We start from the raw sequence: 18033 nt of genomic DNA on the forward strand, positions 1-18033 counted from the left end.
CTGTCAGTGAAAATCTAATAGACGTCTAGGCCAAAACTAGACTAGTCATCAAGTAAGCATAAATAAATGACTACACAAATAAAGTCTGTCTAATCTGTCTATTTGACGACTTTAGTTTTGGGCTATTCTTAGATGTTCATTAGATGTTTGTTCACTGACAGCCCAAGTTTTGCCTTGTTTTAGTCAAGCTGTCTACATTTAGATGTCTATTAGACGTCTATTAAACACAAAAATGTTTGCTAGGAGGCATGTTTGAATGTTATCACGTGAAAAAAAAAAAAAAATTGTTTCATATTAATAAAACATATTATTATTTTATTTTATTCTGTGAACTACTGATGAGATTTCTTCCCAATTTGCCACTTTTGTATAAAATAACCATGTAAAGCCATGTTTTCAGACAAATTTATGATAATAATTAGTCAACACAATCTTTGGGTCACACTTTGTTTTGATAATCCGACTGTTTTTAAGTTACATTGCTTCTACATGCCAACTAATTTTTATTAGAATATAAGTGGACTGGTTGTAGATTGCCCCCTTTGGGACAGCCTAAAAGTGTGGGATGACTATGGGATAACCCGCTCTGAGTAGTGGGGGATAGCCCACAGTCAGCCCACACTTTTGGGGTTGCCACAAAGGGGGCCCACACGTGCCCCACATTTCACGCCTGTATCTGGGCCCACAGTGTGCTGCCCACATGGGCCTTAAAGTAGCATGTTCGCTGGGTTAGCCTGCTAAGAAATCCAGCTTAAACCAGCCTAGCATGGTTGGCTTTAGCTGGTCAACCAGCCTGGTTTTAGAGGGGTTTTGGCCACTTCCAGGCTGGTTTTAGCTGGTCAGGCTGGAAGATGACCAGCTAAAACCAGCTTGACCACCCTAGCCAGGCTGAGAGCCCAGCCAAAACCAGCTATGTCCAGCTTAAACCAGGGTGGTCAAGCTGGTTTTAGATGGTTTTGGCTGGTCACTTTCCAGCCTGACCAGCTAAGACCAGGCTGGAAATGGCTGGAAACCAGCCTGGAAGTGGCCAAAACACCTCTAAAACCAGGCAGGTCGACCAGCTAAAACCAGCCAACCATCCTAGGCTAGTTTAAGCTGGATTTTTCAGCAGGGTAGGGTTTGTATAGGTTGACATGTACTTGCAAAGTTTCTTTTAGTCAGTTAAATGTCTGTTGAAGGAGCAGTAGCCTATCGACAGATATTAAACAAAGTCTAATACTCAAATGGACCATCAAAATAAAGTCTTACCAATACTTCAGAAGAGATGTGAAAACAATATTTGATGAAATAACCCAGATTTTCAAAAATAGCAAATGAAAACGTGTTATTCTTATCAATTAACATTGTAGGCTATGTGGGGACAAAATAATGGTATTTGTTTTGCATTTGGAAGAAAGGTTATTAGATTTGTATAGAATAGGCTAAAACAAATATATACCGATTCTACTCGGAATCGCCAGAGCTCATAGAATAATGTCATTTTAAGCGGTTGTTTGCTGTGTGTTTGTAATTTGAGGCTTTTTGTCCGCGTTAAGTTCCCATAGTCTCAAGTCGAAGGCGGTTCATTGTTTTACCCACAATGCACTGCTGGTCGTCACGGCGCCATCTTTAGAGAGTGCGCGCTGAGGACACGAGAGCGTTGTTTATATTTCCATCTCGTCTGTGACATTTGTTTTACCTGGATTAAACATTTCACTTATAATTCAAGTTGTAAGTATTAATATTATCTTAAAGTATGAGTCGTGCTGAACGAAGGACGCAAAGAAAAAATCTAAATGACGCTCCAATGGACAGAAGTAGCATGTTAGCATGCTAGTCATTCAATCATTAAAATGGGAAATATTGTGATTTTAGGACTGTAGTGATCGAGTAGAGGGGATTATTCAGCTTCAGTAAAGTCTCTGACAGATAAATATGCAGTTGAAACATATTGTGGAGCTCTACTCTTGTGCTGGGGGTTATTTCACGTGTGTGTTGCAGCTAAATGCACGGAGACTCGTAAAACACATTCAACATGTATATAAACAATGTCGGTTTGCTATTAAGTTATTTGTTGTGTTAAAAAGCGATATTTAAGGAATATAAAAAGGAGACCTTCTGGACAAGTTCATGACCCTGAAAGTGCTCACTGAAATTTTTGAAAATGAATATTAAGTTATCTCTGGTCATTTGTGAAGTAAACTGCATTAAAACGAGTTATATGTAAGCAGAAAACTTGTATGAGCAACATGCAATCCAGTATTCTCTGTTAAAACTTGTACCGATATCAATAGCATTTTCGTGGCATAAATCACATAAAAATGTAAGATTGTGATTGAGGTAGTTTTATATTCACATATTCCTTCAGTTTTTTTATTAATCGTCTATTGTTTTAATACATCAGCACATACAAATAGTCACAGCTATACAGTAGGAAAAAATGTAAACCATACAAACAAGTAAACAGGATAATACAGTCAGACTAGGAGCTAAAACATACACCATAGAATAGAAAAATCAGGAGAAATTAATAATATAATACCTTAAAGGTGTCTATAGCTGCTAAAAGTCACTGGACTATTGATGGATGTCATAGGTGAGTTTCTCTAGGGGAATACTGCACTTGCTGAGACAACCACATGTACCTGAGGAGATGACCACAACAAAAGTATGCATTTCTTTGCCAGATAAACCAAGATTAAAAACATGCTTGGTGTGGGAGTTCAACACATTCTCTACTCCAGGGGTTCTCAGCGTTTTCCACTGCGGGGCCCACTTCTTTCTCCAATCAATTTTTGAAGGCCCACCTGTCTGACATTAGCTCTAAAATGTTTGTATGAAAAGCTCATTAAAACCTTTATTTATTAATAAATAATATATTATATTATTTTAATAAATATATATAATACATTTATGGTGCCTTCTATTATTTTCTATCAACATTTTATAAAAATAATTATTTAAATTTAATTATATAAAAAACTTAAACAATATTATAAATAATTGTATTTATTAATTTATTTTAAAGAGACAGATTCGAAGGGAGCCACAGGTCAACAGGGAGATTACAAAAGACCAGCTATTGCATATATATATATATATATATATATATATATATATATATATATATATATATATATATATATACTATTGAAAAATATACAGACAAATGTAAGATACAGTAAAAGACCCTAAATCTGTTGAAACGCGTCGATCAGATGGAGGTTGAGTTTGCAGCTAGATATTATTGGGAGATCGCTGACAGAAACAGCGAACTGCTCCATCAGAGCGCGTCTGAAGCTATGCAAGTTTATTTTACAATCTATGGCAGAAACACCATGCATTGAGCCTTGCTAGATTCTCCTGTACGGGCCCGCATCCGTTATAAAAGACTTACAATTATGTGGACATATTCAATAGGTCACAAAAAATACGCAAAGAGAGACTTTGACTTCACGCATAGTTTGTGAATGAACAGGCATGCTTGTACTAGTTGCAGACGCGATCATGAGGCTGTTTTTGCGCCAAGTTTAAAGTAATCAACCAGAAAACAGGAGACAGTGCATTACTTCGATCATTTTAGTGTAGCATATTATTATGAGATCCAAAAATTCTAGCATAATATTGAGGGTTCGTTTTAAACTCGCTGCCCACCTGCAGAATCGCTGTTGCCCACCGGTTGAGGATCCCTGCTCTACTACTCCACCCTGTAACAAATACAATTCCTGAAAAAACTAATTTTATCTTAGATAGTCCTTGTAGAAAATGATGCATTTTCCTCCAAAAAGTCACAATACCAGAAACAGTGAAGGAATGTTCAGATCAGAGAAGTTTCTAAATCTTTTTCAGACATAAGGGTGTTAGATTAACTCTGTTAATATTCCTTCAGTTTTGAACAGTGACAACTTGTGACTGCTTTTAAAGTTAGACTTGAAAACAGCATTAGCACTATTGAATTGACTGTGAACACTGCTGTACTTTGATAGTTATTTGCGGCTAACCTGATTTCACTATTCAGAATATGCAAAGAATACTTTTCTGAACTTCTGAATATTATTAAGGAGAAAGTCTGAATGTGTGGATATAAAACCTCAATTTACCTCAGTTAGATGGTGTAAGAGTGTTATAGTAACACATATATTAGTATTTTGCATGCTGTAGTGTATAAGTGTGTTGAGTGTGTAGGCACAAATGTGTTTCTAGTGTGTGTTTTGTGTTTGCAGAGAGATGGGGGTGAAGGCGCAGCGTCCTCGCTGCTTTTTTGACATTGGCATCAGTAATGTGCCAGGTACGATTTATTCATTTAGAATTTTATTTATTTATTATTTTATTTATTTATTCATTTAGAATACTTTCAGACAGCTTATCATTCAGTTTCTGAAACTCTTAATATTTTTTTTTATTCCCACATGTGTGATCTTCTTGTCCTGCTTGCGCTTTGTGCAGCGGGCCGTGTGGTCATTGAGCTTTTCTCTGATGTTTGCCCCAAAACATGTGAAAACTTCCGCTGCCTGTGCACAGGTAAATAAAACGTTGGTCGAATACTCTCATCTATGATATGAACACTTAAAAAAAAACATGCACATGACACAGAGTTATGTTTAGGGAAACATATTTTCTACTAAAGCTTTTCAGTAAATGTCATGTAAATGAATGGGACTAATATATAAATAATGCTTTTAGTTGAAAATGGTTCAGAAACATGCACATAACATAACAAATGTTTACAATATCCAGGAACTCTGTATTGCATTTAGAGGGTTTCTTTCATCTTTGCATCCAGGTGAAAAAGGAGTTGGCAAGACTACTCAGAAACCATTGCATTACAAAGGAACTCCTTTCCACAGGATAGTGAAGGATTTCATGATACAAGGAGGAGATTTCAGTGAAGGTGTCACTTTACTGTTGTTTTTTCTTCAACCTCATCTTTTACATCCGTTATGTGAATGACATTTCATACAGTTTTTTCTGGATTCTGTTTGCTTTCATAGGGAATGGCAGAGGTGGTGAATCTATATATGGAGGTTTCTTTGAAGGTGAGTGTCCCATAAGACCAAGCATTTTAATAGTTTTGCTTCTTTTCTTTTTTTTAAACATCATAACAGTGATGATGTAATTTAGATAGTTTTGACCTAGTTCACTACTGTCTAAAAAATAGTTTTAAATAGTAATCAAAATAACTTGAAAAGGCATGTAAGTGGATAAGTTTCTAAAGTTCAGTCAGTGCTGTTTTATTTATATTTGTTATTATTATTAATATCCTGACTATCGGAGTTATTAATGTTTTTTGCATTTGTTTGTTTTTTAGTCTTAGTATCTTTCCATAAGCTTTTGCTGCTCAAGTTTGTTCATCTTTTATTCATGAAGTGTTTTGTTTACCAGTAGCATAAAAAATAAATAAAACAGAAGAATCTGTTTATCGTATTAATAATCCATCAAAAGCCAAAAAGGCTTGTCTTGAAATGTGTTTGTAGTGTAACAAGTAAATAAGTTAAAAATAAGGATTTTTTTTGTTTAAATACTGGTTGAATAAAAATTGTTGGAAAAATTTAATCAATCTATTTTTTTAAATTTTTTTATTTATTATTATTATTATTTCACTGATCGTTTAAACACACGCGTGCTAATGTGATGAATTGAATTGAAAAGGTATTCAATAGCATCTGATTCAAAAGGTCCTGCGTCAAAATGTCTGTTGATTTTTAACATGTACTAAGCGCTTGTTTGCACTTTATATACAGCGGGGTAAATAAGTATTGAACACGTCATCATTTTTCTCAGAAAACATATTTCTCAAGGTGCTGTTGACTTGAAATTTTCACCAGATGTTAACAACCAAAGAAATTCATATATGCAAATAAAACAAAACTAAATGGTTTAGAAATGGAGTTATGTGTAATAAAATGAAATGACACAGGAAAAAAAAGGGTTGAACACATGAAGAAAGGGAAGTGTAGAAAGGCAGTGAAAGCCCAGACAGCAGCTGAAATCTCTCAGTAGATCTTCAGCAACCCTCTGCCCTTCATCAGTGTAAATATCAGCTGCTTCAGTCCAACATCTACATTAGCAGGAGGATGAAGATGAAACCAGGGTGGACATTTCAGCAAGACAATGATCCAAAATCAAGCTGTAGAATGGCCCAGCCAATCAACTGACCCAAACCCAATAGAGAATACAAAATAAAGATCAGATTTAATAGATGAGACCCACAGAAACATATTGTACACTCTGTTGAAGTCTGTGAAAAACACACACCTAAGCAATGCATTTGACTTCATCATTCTCTATATGAGAGTCTTTAAGCTACCATTACTAAACAAGACTTCTATATAAAGTATTAAATACATTTCAGTAGTTCAGCATTTTCTCCTTGTGTCATTTCATTGTTGTTCCACATAACACATTTTTCAGATTTTGTTTTATCTTTGTTTGTATTTATTTAATTTTTTTACCAAAATCTGGTTCCATTTCCATGTCAACAGCTCCTTTAGAAGTATTATTCCCTGGAAAAAGAAGACCTGTTGAATACTTATTTCCCCCACTGTAATTAAACTAAGATTAGTAGCATCTCCTTTTATTCAAATGCCCTACAAGCGTATTTCAAAATGATCTTTTTTGCCTTATGGATACTGTTATTTACCAATAGCAACCCTAATTTCAATATTCTGTCTTTTTTTTTTCGTATTCCAGATGAAAGTTTCTCAATGAAACATACCAAGGAGTTCCTGCTATCGATGGCCAACAGAGGGAAAGACACCAACGGCTCACAGTTCTTTATGTGAGTCCAGAATACTGGCGTCTCTGCTGTCCGATTGGATGATGGACGATGATCGGCAGATTTCTTTTTCTTTTTTACAGCCTTAAATAGGCGTAATTGTTTGTCCTCAGTGCATTAAACTGGAAATGCTAATGCAGTCAAACTGATTTATGGTGTGCATTAATCACTGTTTTTGTGTTCGTTAGATTTATATTTACATTCTGCCTCACTGTTTTGTGTCCCTGACCATAGAACTACTAAACCAACTCCTCACTTGGACGGGTAAGTGTGGATATAGATTAGTAATTGATCACTAAATAGTGTATTTGTATATGTGCTGTATATTTAGTTGTGTTATTTCTCCCTCTGCAGAATTCATGTGGTGTTTGGTCAGGTGATCACCGGCCAGGATGTGATCCGGATGATCGAGAGTCAGAAGACGGATACCAACAGCAGACCGTATGCAGAGGTCAAAGTGCTCAACTGTGGGGAACTTGTTCCAAAATCCAAAGGTGAACACTGATTAAATTGTCTCATTGTGTTAGAAATGTTACAAATATATATATATATATATATATTTTTTTTTTAATGCACAAAGTATTATCATTTACACCACGAGATCAACTACCCGTGACATTGCATTTCAATTATTATTATTTTTTTATTTAAACTGATTTTTAGTGATTGTCTAATAAATTTAAATCATGAAATGTGTAACTGACAGAAAATTAAGCTAAATAAAAAATGCCTAATTGTCGGCGCTGATGGCGGAGTGGTTAGAGTGTCGACACATGCACTCCGGTGCTCACGGCGACCCAAGTTCGATTCCCGCCTCGAGGTCCTATGCTGATTCTTCCCTTCTCTCTGCTCCCGACACTTTCCTGTCAATTCGCTCTACTGTTCTATCAATTAAAGGTGAAAACCCAGGCAAAAAAATGTCTATTTGGTGGTGTTTAAAATCGTTTTACCTTTTTCGCCAATTCAGCAAGGGCAGGACATAGTATAGCCTTTAAAAAAAAAAAAAGCCAATAATGTTTTGTTTGTCTCACAGCTCTATCAGTGAGAGTGGTTGAGCTCGAGCACATTAAATGAAAAGCATCTTGAAAGGGGTGGGACATGTCGACACTAGAGAGCATCTTAAAAGGGGTGGGGCATGTCGACACTAGAGAGCATGTGATTGGTCATGATTTGATGAGAAACTGAAGTATGAGGTAGGGCTGCACGATCAATCGAAAAAAGATTGCAACCTCGATTTGACCCACTACACGATCTTGATTCAGCCAATTATATTTTCAAGTCCGGGAGAAGCATAAAGGCAGTCACACAAGTCTGTATGTTGTTTTTTCTACGTTGCTCAGCAACATGGACACCTTTAAATAGTGTTAAAAATGTCAAATACTGTACTTATGTCAGGGTGTCCGTGGGGTCTTAAAAAGTATTAAAAGTTGATGAATCAATTATGAGAAAATTATGGCCCTTAAAAGGTATTCAAAAGTCTTAATCGCGTTTTTACGAGGTCTTAAATTTTGTTCAAGCGCTATCCAAAGTATTTGACTCCAAAAAGCATAAATATATTTGTTTCCCTCCTAATATTAACAATGGCGTGCTTGGCGTGCTTCTCCTGGTTGGAGAAAGACAAGTTTAAACAGTGGTGTAATTGCATAATTTATTCTTTCAAGATTTGTTTCTTCCGAGCTCATCTGAGTTCTGTTGCACAGTTGTGCTCCATTGATTTATTTAGCAACAATTGTTTATTAGCAGCTGTTTATCATGTTAAAGGTTTGATACCAATTAGAACCTGAAGTGGCGATGAGGTCTTCAAATATCTTTTTTTCTTAAAAATCATAAGATATGATTCACCCGAAAATGACATTTCTGTCTTCATGTAATGATGTATTCGCGGGTGCTAAATCACACGTGAGCTGACGTACTGTTTGTTTACTACTGAGAGGGGGTCACTTTAGTGAACAGAACCTGCATAAGCTGTGAATAACAAGTAATAAAGTTGTAAATTACGCTCAGTTTGTTGCACAGAGTGATTGTTTGAGACCCGCACGGGATGTATAATTTTTTTTTTTTTTCTCAAAGTGACAACAGCCATGACATGAGCCGCACTCGCCAGTGAAAGTGAAACCAAAACTACACACGTCATTTACATGATCATATCGCATTGCAAAGTTATGAATACGACAAGCATTTGATGTGTTTTTTCATTCATAGTGAACACAGAGTTGTGCATGAAAATAATTGATTTACCGTGTCACAATAACTACTCTAGTCTATAAAATGTTATTATTAATACTCTAGCCCAGGGGTGTCCAAACTCAGTCCTGCAGATTTTAGCTCCAACTTGCCTCAACACAACTGCATGGATATTTCTTGAAAGCCTAGTAAGAGCTTGATTTGGCTAGCTCAGGGGTGTTTTAATTGGGGTTGGAATGAAACTTTGCAGGACAACAACCCTCCAAGACAGAAGCTGCGCCCCAAATGGCACACTATGCACTCATGCACTATGTACATATGCACTTATACACTCTACAGGATAGTATATGTATGTAGTGGCGTCCCAAATGGCACACTAATGTTTTTTTACTAAGCTGAAATTCTAACCGTTTCCCTGATGACGTTTGACGGTCACCAAATCAGTGAAATAAATGACAGAATTATCAGATAATACCTGCCGCGAGTATAACCGCATTCACCATCAGGAGGCGCTATAATCACTCTCGTAAGAGAATTTTGCTTTCACCATCTAAAATAAATAAAGTTATCCAACATGTGCGTCCGATAGCTCCGCCCTTTCCGCTACGTAAGCAAACCTGCGGTCGTTGAGTGCGTAAAGTGTCCATCATTACACACTTCATTTTACCGGCTGAATGAGTGCATCATCCGGGTAATTAAAGTGCACTTATGATTTTTAGAGTTTTCAGTGTGAACACACTACTTACACTATTTATACTACAAAATGGCGTAGAATAGTGCATAAGTATGCGATTTGGGGGCGCAGCTCGAGTTTGGAAACCTCTGCACAAAAAGTGGCAAAATGGCAAGCATATCTCTTAAACACAATAACTTCACAATTATGAATTGGTGTATTATGATGTAATCGCTTTCCTGTAAATTAACCACCAGGACAAAGTTAAAGTCTATTCAAGTCCACCGTTCCAAGTCTGTACAAAACTTTGCATTTTAACCAAAAGCAGAGCTACACATAGGCCTAATATTATTATTGCTGTTTTACCATGCGTTTAAGATTATCATTAATAATAGCCTACTCATATTAACCTTTATTTTACATCTATAGAATCTTCAGACAATCGTGATCAAAAAAATTGTGATTCTCATTTTAGCCGGAATCGTGCAGCTCTAGTATGAGGTGACATGTATAAACTTGATCCATTTAGGCGGAAATGACAAGCTGCACGCCTTAACATGTTTATATCAGTTTTATATCTTCTAAGCATGAATTGTGTCACTATTTTTGTGCGCACTAGCTTATAGACATCCTAAAAACTAACGATATTCATACTAACATCTAACAAAACTTTAATTATAGGATCTTTAATAATGGCTATAACCCAATTTTTTGTTCATCTAAATTGAATGAAAGTGAGTGTTTGTGTTTTAAAATATCGTTTTCACTTTTGTCAATCCAGCAAAGAAAGAAAAGAAGAAGCACCAGTCGTCCAGCGAGAGTGAGGACTCTTCTTCTGACAGCTCTTCAGACTCGGAGGAATCGGAGAAGGAGAAGAAACGACGCAAGAAACACAAGAAGGAACACAAGAAAAAGAAGGAATCGAAACACAAAAAGAAAGAGAAGAAAGGGTACTTTGTGAACACAGTCCTTGTTTATTATTTATTTATTTATGATATTGTAATGCATTTGGAATCATAAAAAAGGAGAATTATCTGGATATGGTTTGTTTTTTATAAAATAAAATGTAGTTCTGTAATACCTAGGGCTGCATGATTAATCAAAGTTGACAAAGTTGCACGTTTTGTCACTAAAACCAGTTCTGTAATCAGTATTAAATCTCCCGACCTTATTTTTAGATGGACCAGCATTTACTACACAGCTGTAGTTCACTGACAGCCTAGTTTAAAGTTATATAGCAATAGCGCCCTCTGGTTTTAGAGGAGATTTACTACACACAACAACATGCAGTCAGGGATGAGCAGATGACATTCGCTGCTCTTTTAATTAATCATAATTTTGATTGCGTTTAAATTCATGGTGCAGCCCAATCCTATCACACAAGCATTAGTGTGCTCACTAGTGTTATTTATTTTACACAAATCAAACTTACTGTTACCAAGATTCTGAAGAGCGTAGAATTCTGGGCCACTGGGAAGTATTTATGGATGTATGAACTATGTCAAAAGTGCATTTATACTATACAACAATTCATATGTATTTATAATTTTTTATATTTTTTGCAGTCGTAAAATTGTTGCTGTTAAAATAAATACCTACTCGAAGTTTTACCGATTTTAGACTGAGTCAGTTTCTCAGTGAATCCACCCTTTTGAATGAATCATTTGAATCAATTTCAATTCTAATGAATCACTCATTAAGGCAGGCACTGGCCTTGAATCTACTGTGGTAAAATTTATTTTGATTTTCAAACCAACCGAGGTGCTATCACAAGCTAAAACAAAATCATTTTAATGGGAAATGATCATTTTTTTTATCAATATAAAACTTGAATGATTTCAGCAGCCAATACAATGTTTTAGTTTTTGCAAATTATATTGATTGTTTTTTACCCTTTGTCTAGTTTACTTGTTTTTAAGGGTATAGGCATCAATTTAGCTGATTTTATATTATAATTCTGTGGTTTGATAGTTATCTTAGATGCATACATAATTTTTATTTTCACACTTGTAGATAATTTAATCTGGTTAATTTTACACACTACATAACACAATTAGATGGCGATTTTAATAGTTTTTTTGAATTGGAGTAACATATCTTGTTATCTGTAGATCTGATGAAGAAGAAGCTGAACCTCAGGCTGTGTCCACTATCCGCCCAGAGGAAGTGCCACCCATTCCAGAAAACCGCTTTCTGATGAGGCGAAGCCCGGAGAAGCCCAAAGAGGAGGAGCAAAGCAAAGAAAAGGACAAGGTGGATTCTGGGAGAGAGAGACCCAGAGATAGAGACAGGGAGAGAGAGAGGGAAAGGGAAAGGTAAAATATGACAGTTTAATATTTCCTGCTATAATGGACCCTTTTCACAAGTCTGTGATGACGTGTTAACAGTTATCGACATCCTTAATCATTGAAAGTTGTTAATGTTTAGATAATATTTTACAAATGTATGTATATTTATATGCAATTATGTATGTATTACATCATCTTTGCATCAAATTACAAAAAAACGAATTACTGCTTATGTGGGGAGTTTCTAATGCAGTGTCTATGGGGACAGGACAGTACATTTGACGTTGTTCTGTCTTTTTTCTTTTTCTGAAAGTCTTGATAACGCCATCGTGGAGTTATTTCAGCAAATGGGACTGTAAAAAAATGTTGTTTTGTACTCCCATTCACTGCACTAAGTTTACCCAACTATGACTAATGAGAAACCCAAATAATGTGAAAAGGGTCCATACTATGGATGATAGCTTATTTGGTACAGATATTTTTAGACTTTTTTTTAATTGTTTTTTTTCTTTTAATTATTGTTACTGCAATAGTGGTAGTAGTAAATAGTGTGATTTCAAGATTATGACTTGAAATCTGTATGACCTGTGAATTCTATTCCAGACCCATGGCGAATTCACGACCAAACCGCACGCGCTTGGTGATGACCAGGTCGGGCCGCAGAATTAAAGGAAGAGGACCGAGGGTGAGAGAATAAATCCTTGTTTGATAGGCAGATTATAAGAGTTTGGATGTAGACACACTGCTGTTCAAAATTTAGGATCAAGGTTAAACAAATTAAATTAATGTCTTTAATGTCTAATCTCTACATTGGTTTGATCCAAAATACAGTGAAAACAGAACTATTGTTACTGTTAAGTGTAAAATAACTTTTTTTTTTTTTTAAGATGTCTTATTTTCCCAAGTCTTATTAATTTCTCTGATTTGTCCACAATTGTAATTTATAGAGAGTTTAAAGTAACAATAATTATTTGAACTAGTGATCTTTTAAAATGCAAATGTTAAAATACTAAAATAACTGTCCTTTTAAGCAATTCATCCTTTCTGGATAAAATAGGTCAAATAAAAGAAATTTTTTTTAAATAAAATAAAATGTAATTATAAAGATATGTATTTATTTTCTATGTATTTCACACATTTATTTATTTTTAAAATCACGATAGCATATTTGACATTTTAAAAGCAACATCATTCTGGTGAAATTTAAGGCCATTAAAAAGTCTTAATATTTTACGAGGTATTACATTTTTGTAACAATTTTGATTCTACAATCTATAGTTTGATGCTAAAGTTTGCCTGATTTTGATCTGCGAATATTGGGATTAATCTGTGCAGTTTAGGAAATCAGTAAAATCCTGCTGTATTTGACATCTGGTGCTTTGTTTACTGCAGTAACTAAGGCAACAACGTAATTTTTGCAGTTCTTGAGGCGCCAACATGCTGAATTAACATTTTTCTTCAGAAAAAAAAAAATGTTTTATTTTAGTTTTAATTTCTTACAATCAATATTTAGTAAATATGCTGCAAGTTAAAATTATGTCAATGTTACTGGTTGAAACAGTGGCAACAAGGTCTTAATGTATTGCATTTCAGTCTGTGATTCCAAAATATACCCTGTACAAATCTATATCCTCCTAGGGCTTGAGTGTCCACATGCGGGAACAGCACATTTTAGCTCTTAAATGGCTTTTTAAAATACCTTTAATATTTATATTTTGTTACAGACATACAGTGTCATCCTGCAACTGTTTTGCAGCATATGAAATGTCCCAAACACTATTTTAACTGTCCAAAATGGGAAGAAATATCGTTTTTACTCTCTGATAGTCAAAGCAAGTTCAAAAAAAAAATTCTATGTTAAATAGGCATTAAAAACCTTCAGGAAAAATTGTTTTATGTAAATTCGGACCAGGAGTCCACATATATAGACATCATTTTTCTCAAAAAGTACATCATATCAAAAGATGATGCTTAGGTTTTATTCTAATTAGGTTCCAATAAGCCCAAATATCAAAGAGAAATAAAAAATGCATGTAAAAAAACACCTTGGGCCTTAAGAGGTTATATATATATATATATATTTTATTCTCCCATCTCTCTCCTGTAGCGCTATCGGACACCGTCTCGATCCCGCTCGCGGTCCTGGGATCGGTTTCGCCGCAGTGAGACTCCTCCACACTGGAGGCATGAAATGCAAAGAACACAGAAAGCTAAAGCCAATTTAGCTGCTTCCCAGGAGCGGTGGATTAAAGGAGACAAGTATGTCCAATTTGACATTACATGCAGATATTATGTCCAGTATTGTGTAGTGAAGATTGCACCAATTTAAAAAGTATCCTAATATGTCCCTTTTTTTTTTAACTAAATGTGATATCAATCTCAGCTGTCCATAGATGGACTGTAGTAGACTAGTTCAAAAGGGTACCAATGGCGTGGTGCATGACAAAGTTTTAATCGACATCATTCTTGCACGAGGAAATGTCAAAGTAAAGCTGTACGGGTCGTTCACATATCATATGAGCAGCACTTCTCACAAAACAGATGCTTTATACACAAATACTGGTGCATAAATGTTCATTACTAACCTTTCTATGAACATGATTTGATCTTAACTGCAGATTAATGATAGTGTGAAATAGCCTACTATAATGTCTGCAGTTATATAAAAAAAATAAAATAAATGCAACGTATATGAACACAAACAGACCCTTACAGACTCTGATATGTAACTAATTACAGAAAAACTACACACAGCAGACATTTAGTCCTTATTTGGGTTCAAAAGCAACGCAACAGATAGCCAACAGTCAGTGCAGACCTCTCATCAATATCTTTAATGTTCACCAGCACATGTAGCCTCTGTTAGAAAGTAATTCCGTTATTTTCAGTTCATAATAGTCCATAGAATAACTCTCTAACAGAGGCTACATGTGCTGGTGAAGGTTAAAGATAAAGATAGAGACTGTGGGCTATATATTGCGTGTTGTGAACATTTATACTGTACTTATGTTTATAAAGCATCTGTTTTGTGAGGAGTGCTTCTCATATGAAATGTGAAAGACCCGTACAGCTTTACTTGGACATTTCCTTAGGGTGAATGACGTTGACTGAAACTGACTGTTGACTGAAACCAAAAGGGTACCATAGCAGTGGGAGCGCAAACCTGATAAAGGTGACCCGTATTGTACCGCTCAGTGAAAATTAGCCATTTGGCATTGGAAATCGTACCACTCAGTGGAAACAAGCCATCAGAAAATGCACTTTAAATGTATTTTTCCCTACTCAGTTAAACATTTAATATGTGTTTTTACATTTCAGAGGAGATATGTCAGAGGAAAAGACGAAAACTACTGAGCTAAGCAGCGTCAACAAGGCTAGGGGAGACAAGCAAGACACAGCAAGGAAGAACTCTGAGCAAGAAAAGAAAGTTTCAAAGCGGGACAAATCACGCAGTCCCTCCAAAGGAAGAGACCGAAAGAGAGACAAACATCGCTCCAAAAGCCGAGAAAGGGACGCTCGGAAAAAGCCAGACGCCGATGCGGAGAAGAAGAAATCTCGCAGCCGGAGCAAAAGCAAAGACAAGAAGAGGGAGAAAGAAAAGAGCAAGAAGCCTGATGACAAGCGAGGACGCTCGACTAGCAAAGAAAAAGACAGAAAGGAGAAAAATGATAAAGAGGTCGAACAGAAAGACCGAAGCAAAGAAAGAGCCAAAGACGGAGAAAAGGAGAAATCGAAGGAGGTGGAAAAGAAGAAGAACGGAGAACGAGAGCGATCCAGAAGCAAAGAAAAGGGTCGCGATGTTTCACGGAGATCCCGATCGAGAGGACGCGGACAACGGGGACAATCACGAGACAGAGGCCGCGACAGACGACACAGCAGCAGCCGAGACCGAAAAACATCCCGCCGCTCACGAAGCAGAGAGCGAGCTCGAGGCAGAGACGCAGAAGACCGGAGGAAGAGTGCAGACAATAAAAGCAGAGAAACACGAGGACGAGACCGCAGCTCCAAAGAACGCTCCTCTCAGAAACAGCGCAGCCGAGAGCGAGAGGATCGACAGAAGAGGAGGAAAGACAAGAGCGACACGGGAAGCAGCGACTCTGACAACGATAAACGCAAGAAAAGAAAAACAAGCGACAGCCCCAAATCGAAAGAGAGAGCTAAGGACAAATCGAAAAGCCCGAGAAAGGATGCAAAGAAAAAGGACTCCTCTTCTAGCGACAGCGACTGAGAATCAATGCTTTTATTTACGTTTGTTTTCCCGCCACACAAACATCAGAGATTTACAACCATACCAAGAGACTGATTTTAGTCTTCAACTCTGCTAGACATGGCCTGATCCTCAACGTCTGGAGTATTTTTTAAAGATTGATAGACACAAATTGGTTTGGAATGAATCTGCTGTTGTATTTGTTCGGCTTTTATCTCGTCTTCTGTCATGTTCTTGATCCCTACACCACATAAACGTTTAGTGAGTCCCTTGGTTAAAACAATGGTTACTTTTTGTTTGTTTCATCTGAGCTGAGCTGTTTTTTAAAAGGGGTTGGTCGGGGTCATGTTTGCGTACCTTGGAGTTTTGTAAGGGCTTTATGTTTGTAAAGAGATCACCATGTTGGGTTCGGCTGAATTTGACAAATAAAAAATTGATACTGAACCTGTGAGCTTTGCTGTCAGTGCTGTTTGTTGACAACATATTGATTTATGTATTTCAAGAGTTCACACTTAGCTGATGATTGATTATAAAGCTTGTTTGGCATGCTGTCCCGGGAGAGGGCCCTGAGCTAATAAGCTCCCTCCCGTTTAAAAGGCGAGAGGGGTGTTTGAGCTCAGGTAGATCTGGAGAACTTCCCTGCTCTAGTAGCTAATGAACAGAGAGTCATTGCTCTTTGGAGATAACTATTTATTAGGAGCATGTCTATGGTGCCAATTTGGATTAGTCATTTAACTTAAGTCGCATGTTTTTGGATGGTTGAAGGAAATCGGTGAACCCGGGGAAAACCCACATGAGCATGGGGAGAGCGTGTAAACTCCACACAGAAATGTCAGTTGGCTTGGTAAGGACTAGAACCAGCGGCGTTCTTGCAATGTGGCAACACGTGCTAACCACTTGGCCACCGTGCCACCCATCTAGGAAAGGAGTAGGGGTGAAAGGGGGGATTCTTCAAAATGAAGATGGCTGTTATATGGAACTGAGGGTACTTATAGTGGCTTAGGAATCGTCTGCTTGGTCAATCATGGATTGAATAATGCGGGACCGGCATTATAAGCACATCATCCTCTCCAAATTAGTTTATAAATAAACTTTACTTCTTTTGCTTGGTTTGGATTAATTAATACTAATTTCATGACCTAAATAATGGATTTGAGCCTATTTTTGTAATATTTACTTGCTTCTAGGGCCATTTACATCGAAATTGAAATCAACATCGCACTATGTTGATGTTTCGTAACATCTAATTTTATAAGATGGGTCGTTAGTTTATGTTGGCAGCCTCCACACTGGACCGGAATCATTGGATGTATATGTTCTTAGACAACGCACATATGGAACTGTCTTTGGCAAGGATGCATGGCGCCTCTACAAAAACTATAACTTCATGGAAATGTGCAATAACTAACATAAAAGACATGCTATCATGATTTTTTTTTTGTATGGGTATAACCTATGGGTAAAAGTCTGATGTATCTACCTTTGTTAAAAGTGTTCTTGTAAGAAGTTAAATGCAGAGGTTGATTTATTTATTTTTGTATTTATTTATTATACCGTTCCTTACTATTATTATTATTATTATTATTATTCTCTCTCATTTTTTTTCTCTGATTTATTTCATTTTTTGTTAATTTTTATTTTCGCCAGGGGTGAGTGGGGTGCAGGTACTAACAGAAAATGCAGTTTTAGCCAGGTGTCCTTGTCTATAACTATGTTTGCTAGATTATTTTCAACCATTAAATAAAAATTTGATCACAAAAAAAAGATGGGCCGTTAGCCCAATGCTCAACCCTAAACCTGGAGGATATGGACGTACACTACGGCCAATTTAGTTTACCAAATTCCCTTATAGCCATGACTTTGGGCTTGTGGGGGGAACCGGAGCAACCGGAAGAAACCCACGCCAACACGGGGAGAACATGCGAAC

General features: G+C 36.5%; 1 protein-coding gene across 2 annotated transcripts; it reads left to right on the forward strand.

The window, feature by feature from the left end:
* Positions 1-1604: 1604 nt before the first annotated feature.
* On the forward strand, positions 1605-16550 carry ppig (peptidylprolyl isomerase G (cyclophilin G)). 2 transcript variants are annotated; one of them, XM_087255365.1, is made up of 13 exons: positions 1605-1710; positions 4203-4267; positions 4426-4500; positions 4763-4870; positions 4971-5015; positions 6670-6757; positions 6943-7018; positions 7109-7248; positions 10393-10561; positions 11723-11926; positions 12503-12584; positions 14007-14158; positions 15218-16550. In XM_087255365.1, the coding sequence occupies exons 8-13, from the start codon at positions 7158-7160 to the stop codon at positions 16125-16127; spliced, it is 1608 nt and encodes a 535-aa protein (XP_087111491.1). In that variant the 5' UTR covers positions 1605-1710; positions 4203-4267; positions 4426-4500; positions 4763-4870; positions 4971-5015; positions 6670-6757; positions 6943-7018; positions 7109-7157; the 3' UTR covers positions 16128-16550.
* The last annotated feature ends 1483 nt before the right edge of the window (positions 16551-18033 follow it).

The sequence above is a fragment of the Danio rerio genome, chromosome 6 (genome assembly GCF_052040795.2).
Source record: "Danio rerio strain M-AB ecotype USA chromosome 6, GRCz13ab, whole genome shotgun sequence".
Taxonomy (NCBI): Eukaryota; Metazoa; Chordata; class Actinopteri; order Cypriniformes; family Danionidae; genus Danio; species Danio rerio.